This window comes from Condylura cristata, unplaced genomic scaffold (assembly GCF_000260355.1).
Source record: "Condylura cristata isolate star-nosed mole 26May11 unplaced genomic scaffold, ConCri1.0 scaffold00026, whole genome shotgun sequence".
NCBI lineage: Eukaryota > Metazoa > Chordata > Mammalia > Eulipotyphla > Talpidae > Condylura > Condylura cristata.
Window position 1 is genome coordinate 764,468 of NW_004567127.1, and position 7,330 is coordinate 771,797.

General features: G+C 48.6%; 1 protein-coding gene across 3 annotated transcripts in view; it reads left to right on the forward strand.

Moving 5' to 3' along the window:
- Positions 1–3,732, forward strand: part of CTSS (cathepsin S) — a 15,798-nt gene extending 12,066 nt beyond the window's left edge. For all 3 annotated transcript variants that reach the window (XM_012729971.1, XM_012729970.1, XM_012729972.1), the window contains exons 6-8: positions 631–796; positions 1,550–1,652; positions 3,302–3,732. In XM_012729971.1, the coding sequence (XP_012585425.1) occupies positions 631–796; positions 1,550–1,652; positions 3,302–3,401 (369 nt within the window). In that variant the 3' untranslated portion in view covers positions 3,402–3,732. The remainder of the gene's footprint in view (positions 1–630; positions 797–1,549; positions 1,653–3,301) is intronic.
- The last annotated feature ends 3,598 nt before the right edge of the window (positions 3,733–7,330 follow it).

The following is a 7,330-nucleotide window of genomic DNA, read 5'->3' on the forward strand; positions in this document are numbered from 1 at the left end:
AGTCGGCCTGTTCTGCTCCCCACTCTGTCTCTGGTGAAGCCTCTCACCGCCCCTGAGCCTCTAGCCTGTACCCCGGTTCTGTATGTACAAATAAATAAACCTTTAAAAAAAAATAGATAAACTATCACTCAAAGAAACCTCCTAACTTAACTTACTATTTTGGTTTATTTCTTTCAAGTCCTTTTTCTTATGAAGCCTAAAAACATAGTCTATGCAACAAGCATGAATTTATAACTCCCTTTCCCTGCTTGAAACACACGATCACCTATGATCTTTCTCAACCACCCCTTCTCTGCAGACCATCTTGCAGGCATTATAGCATCAAAAAGCAAGACCAGAGATCTAGTCCAGAGTGTGTGACCTTGGCCATCTTCCGACGGGGCACCTCAGAGTCTTGCAATTCCTGCAAGCGTGAGGATGTTCACTACTTGAAGTCATAAGCGGATTCTGTGTTTCCTGTTCATGGGGACGTGTGGGCGCTCGGCATTTGGAAGACAGGACTTTTCTTTCTCTGAAAGGAGCGCGAGCTTTAGGCGCGTGAAGCAGAGCCCACTTGAAGCCCAGGCTTTGGGTAGGGGGGCGTGGGGGGCACCGACGCGTGGGCCTGACCTGACCTCTGCTCTTGCGCAGGACGGGAAGTGCAAGTATGACTCGAGAAATCGAGCTGCCACGTGTTCCAAGTACATCGAGCTGCCCTCCGGCGACGAGGAGGCCTTGAAGGAAGCCGTGGCCAGCAAAGGGCCCGTGTCGGTGGCCATCGACGCGAGCCACACGTCCTTCTTCCTCTACAGGAGCGGTAAGGCCCGGCCGCTGGCCTGCGGGAAAGAGCGTGACCTGGCAGCCTCCCTCCACCTCCTGACCAGACTCCTCCTCACATACTTGCTGTGCATGCAGTCAAGTGTGTTACACGTACTTGGTTCCGCAGAGCCACGTCTCCGTCGTCACGGGTCCCCCACAGCGCTGACGCCGAGTTCTTGCTGTGCAGTGTCTCCTTTAATTCTCCTCAGATGCTCACTGAGCAGATGCTAAAACTAAACCTTGCGGGCTTCGCTTGCCTGAGGTCACATAAACTGAAGGTGGTCACTGGGGGGAGAAATGGGGTACTTTCCGCAAACCCGCAGGGTGAGCACAGCAGGGCCAGGGCGCCCCGAAGGGCGGGGCACCGGCCGAGGCAGCTCTGTGAAGCCTCGCCGTGAGGCCGCTTGGTCGCGACGGCCGAAATGCACGGACCGTGCAGACACCCCGCTGGGGAGCTGGGCTGCATCCGCAGAGCAGGCACTATCTGACTGCAGGGACGTCAAAACAGCTAGCAGCAGGTGGAGCTTCTCCAGCACTTTCCTCAGGGAACTGCCGTCGGGTCCCTGTCAAACGTGACAAGCAAACGACAACCAGGTGGTTGGCCCGGAGCTGGGCTCTGAGGCGTTTGGGCTGAGCGCTGGAGCGCTTCCGGTGTTCCTCACACGCCAGCTCGCCTTGCCTGGGCCCAGCCGCGGGCACTCGGCCACGTCGAAGCGCCCTGTCTCCACACGCTGCTGCTCTTGTCCCTCAGGTGTGTACGACGAGCCGGCCTGCAACCGCACGGTGAACCACGGCGTCCTGGTGGTTGGGTACGGGACCCTCGGCGGGAAGGACTACTGGCTGGTGAAGAACAGGTGAGGGCCCCGCCTTCGCGCGCGCCGGCCGCATCCGGGCATTTCGGGTACATGGCAAGCACCCCGTGGGGTGACGACGGCACAGGTGTTGACAGTGACGAGCACTTGCGGCCCCTTGCAAAGCGACACGGTAAATGACCCGGGTTCCTTGGCTGCCTCTCCCGCCTTCAGCGCGTGGCGTTCATGCCTCCTCTCCTCAGCACTTGTCTGACGAGGCTTCCAGCTCCGTAGGACGCCAGTTTTTCTGCTCCCCACCCCAAGGCTGGTCCTTCCCAGAGGGCTCCATCCTCTGCCCATTATTCTTCCTAGGCCACATTTGTCTTGGGTACCCCCATCCCAGGCTTATGGTTTTAGCTGTAGTTTATACGCTGAAGGTTTCCGCATCCCCAGCTGGAGCTCTGGCTGCGCCCTGAGCTTCAGACTCATTTACCTGGGCCTAGCCCTGGACGGCGTGCTGGTTTCTCCAGTACTTCCGAGGAACTCAGAGCCATCGTGTTTCTCCTCCACGGGGTCCCCCCTCCATAAATGGCAACCCCACGAACACCCCAGTCCTGCTGGAGCTCACGGGTCATCTCAAACGCCTCCGGATCCAACAAGCAGCAAGTCAGGCTGACGTCATCTCACCCCCTCCCCGTTTCGGTCTTCTCCCTGCTCTCCCTGTCACGGACCTGGCTCAGACACCTGCCTGCACGGTTTCCGTGATCTCCTACCACTCTCCTTTCCATTGGGCTGCCGGGCAGGTTTGTCCAAAACACGAGTCTGAGCTTACAGATCTCCTCTTTCATGCTCCCCATGGTACACGTAATGCGGCTTTGTCGAGAAGCCGCCGCATCCTGCTGCCTCGCCCCCGCCCGGCGCCCCTCATCTGAAGCCAGTATCTTCACCTGTCGCACGTCCTTTCTCCTCTCACCCCTGAATCTTTGGACTGGGGAAGATGTCTTTTGTCCGGTGGCCCCAAAGTGTCACGTGCATATGGAATGTTCTGTAGATTGAATTTAAATTGTTTGGGGCCCTCCCTCGTGGCTCAACGATTTAGGACGCAGCAGGGCGGGCTGGCCGCAGCGGCTTCAGTGCAAGTTCCATCCCCGCCCCGGAGGTGACCCCCAGGGCGCAGCAGACCTGTCCCCCACTGATCCCCTCAGCAGTGGACTTTATCAATCTGCTTGTTCTGCTCCCCGCCTGCCTCTGTTGAGTCCTCACCACCCCGCCCTCTGACCTGTGCCCCAGCTCTGTATGCATAAATAAGTAAATCTTCAGAAAAATAATTTTCATTGTTTCTTTTCTATCTCCCTTTCCAATACTCTCTCGCCCGACGGGTTGCTCAGAAGCCTGATCTTTGTATCCTTACCACTACGTAGCACCTGACGGCTTCTTCATTTGTGAATTAAGCAGCTCTCTCAATCGTTCCAAAATCAGTGGACCTTAGATAATGAAATAAATGGCTGTTGTCCAGTCCTCACTGTAGTGCTAAGTTTTCCAAATGACCCTTTGCAAACTGCCTAAAAGTCCCAAGGAAATTACTATATTATTTTGTTTTACAACTTTTTGTATGGAATCACTTTAGGAGAAAACCAACCTAAGCAATACAATGTTGATAACTTCGTTTAATTATGTGCCTTTGTAATTTTGTGTTATTTCTTTTTCTAAAGCTGGGGCCTCACCTTTGGTGAGCAAGGATATATTCGGATGGCGAGAAATAATAAAAACCACTGTGGGATTGCAAGTTATCCCTCCTACCCGGAAATGTAGAGGATCTCTTCTTTTTATAACAAGACAAGAACTAGGAAACACTTTCTCGAATTAATTTTACCTGCTGTAATCAACAGAAACAAGCGTGGTGATGGATGTACAATCAGTGTACTAACAAAGCCTAGTCTGACTCTTGCACTTTTTATGTTTTCAGATCTTGGAAAATGTTTGCCAAGTAAATTAACAGTGTACCATAGATACAACTGTACAAGAACTTTTAAACCCAAGACAATCTGCTGTGTTTGCGTGATTGTTTAATTTTGTGCTGTGTCTTTTTAAGTCCCCTGACTTTTTGTAACTTGATGACTCAATAAATGTTTTTTCAGCTTTATCCTTACCACACATGGCTCTTTCTTTATTATTAGGTCACTATCATAATTTTTCATGAGAAAATGAATTATAATCTGTTGAAGAAGGAACATGGCAACCTCACTGAAAGAAACTAAGGTTATTCATGACCTGAGGGCTCATAAAAATATTTCATATTTTTTTAAATAAATGATGTTCAAGTAAGCAAATGTATAAAAGTCAACCTGTTTTCAAGTACTTTGGCAGGACTATTTTAATGATCAAAAGTTAATATACTAACTCAAATTATTTTTACCAAGTCATTAGCAATTTGACCAGAACATTTTTTGTCAGTTAAAATTAACCTCTATAAACTAACTGAATTCTTTACAAACTATTCCATTATTCATACCTTTATTTAATTCAGATTGCTCTTCCTCACAACTGTTTCAGATTAATAGATGAATTCTGAAAATACAGCAAGAACTTTAAATTTTATAAGTTCATGCCTAATGTATGAAAAACATGTGAGTTTGATGCCATTAATATATATTAAACTGAACTTAATTTCACCACCTCTGGTTCCATCTCTATAATGTACATTTTAAAGAAAAAGAATGGCTAGCTATAAACATGGTCATAATATATAAATATTATCAATAGTGTAGAGAAACATTTTAATTTGTACAACTATTTTATAGACTCTAATTCTTAGCAACCTTTGCTTTGCTCACAGTTTTTCATGCCTTGTAAATGGAAAGATGTAGATAGCCTTTGTCAATATAATAAAGACTAAGAACAACTCAGAATAGTGATTTTAAATACAGCATTAGAGTCAACGGATGATGATTATATCAAAACAGTTATTAAAATGGCAAAATAAAATTTGTGCTATAGTAATAGAAATACGTCTTTATAAGTGCATTAGATAACAAGAGTTAATATCTTAAATTTGAAGCCAAGTATAAATATTTTTAAATGTCTGCAAAAACAGTAGTGTGATGTAAAAATATCTGAATTTAATAATAAAGTCACAAGTGTTGTTAATATTACTCTAGTTTATTGACTGTGTTCAGAATTGGGGGGAAATGCTAATTTCAGTTAGAAGTTAGTGAAAATGAAGATGTGATTATTTTCCCATACAAATTCACAAAGTTTCTGAATTCTTTGTACGGATCTCTTGGGAATCTATGAATTCAGACAAAGAACCCCAGAACTAAATAAGTAGAATAATAACATGTTAATAAAAGTATTTGTTGTATGTCCAACATAAGGGGGAAATTTGGGCAATAAACAATTTCAAACTTGGGCCTCCGCGGTGTGCAAGGGGGTAAAGCACAGCCTATGAAGCTGTCCGCAGCCGCTGCATGAAGTTCGAACCCAGCCAGGGAGGGACCCCAGGGCACAGCAGACTTTCCTGACTCCCTGCTGTTCCCTCAGCAGTGGGTTTCAGTGGATCTGCCTGTCCTGCTCCCTACTCTGTCTTTGGGGAGTCCTCTCACTGCCCCGAACCTCTGGCCTATCCCCAGTTCTTATATGCATAAATAAATCTTAAAAAAAAATAACATAGGGCCCTCCCCGGTGGCGCAGCGGGTTAAAGCGCAGCACTAAGAAGCTAAAGCCACTTTCGCATGAGTTCGATCCCCGCCTGCCCCGGAGGTGACCACAGGGCGTGGCAGACCTCTCCTGACCCGCCCGCTGCTCCCCTCAGCAGTGTATTTCGTTGATCTGCCTGTTCTGCTCCCCACTCTGTCTCTGGTGAAGCATCTCACCCCCTGCACCTCTGGCCTGTACCCCAGTTCTACATGCATAAATAAATAAACATTTTTCTAAAAAAACTGAGTGATAAATGAGTATGAATGAGTGACCTACAAATTATAAGTGTTGGAAGTACAAGTGTGCCCCAAGAGTTCTTTCTCAGTAATGGAAATCTAACCCTTTTTAGAAGCTACATTAAAACTTCTGTTAAAATGTAAAGGATTTCATTATTTAAAACTCTCTCTCCCTCTCTCCAGTAGGCTTATACTTTGACCAGGATTTTGTGCCTCTCTCTTCAAATAAGCTATTTTTTAACTTATTTAATTTTTAGTACAGATAACTACTAAAGTCAAAAATATTGTAGGGGAGAAAAAATACTACCTTCCAGGTTCTCTAGCTGGAGCCCTGAGAATTGGCAGCATGGGGAGCTGAGCCCCTGACTCCTCAGGTGTCACCCTATTATCAGCTTCTTGTGGTTTTGTATCTTTCTAGAATGTGTTATGCACGCACAGGTGACTTACACATACATGTACCCTTTAGCACTAATTCTTGAAGGCGTCCAGGATGGGCTGCAGAGGCGGAAGGGTGTTTAAGGCACTTGAGACTCCACAGCTGCAGCCAGAGGCGGCTGCCCCCCCCCCTTCCCAGACGCAGCAACTCCCCAAAGAGTTCGGGGTCATGAATTCCCTCTCAAGGCGTCTCACAGCCAGCGAAGACTGGCTCTCCCTGTTGAAGCTGAGCAGCCAGCACACACCAGCGCCTGGGCAATTTAATTTTCAGGTTTCCAAATACCAAGCCTAAGAGGAAAAGAGCTTCCTTCCCAACAACTTCAATTAACAAAGGATAAGTTGTATGAAAATTGACCTGCGCTATATAGCTGTGTGTATACCTTTGCCATGCTGTGTAGCATAAGCAATAATTTATCAGGCGTTAAACAGCAAGCATTGCATGTTCTCTCCAGCACCTTGCAGCTGTCCTTAGAGAAATCAGAGGCACATCCGGATTGGCACAGGCCTTCGCGAGGCCCCAGGATGTTCTGGATTCTACCTGCACAAACCTAAGTTTCCGTTAACGAGCCTTAACCAGTAGTTTTTAAAACAGTAATATTTTTTAAATCAATGATAATTCTTGTAACGTTTCTTCAGGTTTTTAGATTTTTAATATATAGCATTGCTTTTTTGTAAAGATTTATTTATGTATGCATACAAGAACTGGGTGCAGGCCAAAGGTGCTGAGGGATGGGGGGACATCAGCGGATTCCCCAGAGACAGAGCGGGGAGCAGAACAGGTGGATCCACTGAACACACTGCTGAGGGGGCCGCGGGGAGACAGGAGAGGTCCGCTGCGCCCTGGGGTCCCTCCCTGGCGGACCGAACGCTGCTGCAGCTGCCGGACAGCTCCCGGCTGAGACTCGCCCCTGCCCCAGGGAGGGTCCTCTTGCTTTTCTCCTGACCCGTTTAAATGGCGCCCAGTATGGTGTTCTGGGCCTCTTGCAGCAACACCACCTCTCCCCTCCAGAGGGCTCACACACAGCCCTCTGAACTGCGAGGCCAGGGCCCTTTCGCTGCTTTACCCCGAGAACCGCACTCCAGTTTCCAGCCTTCTCCCGAGCCTCGGGGCACATCCTTCCGCACCCCGAGGGGGTTCCTGGCGGGCAGTGCAGGCACCCCAAGCTTGTTAACCGCGAGGCTCCGCTAAGCCATCTATTGGGAAACCCAAGTTTGCGCAGGAAACGAGCGCACCTGCTCCCCGCTACGGCCCCTGCGACTTCACAGTTCACCCTCGGGGACCCCGTTACCGGGCGCCCCACCGCCGGGCAGGCGCCGCGCCGCGGGGGTCCCCGGGAGGAACTGCTAGAGCACCGGCTCCTTCGGACACCGGAG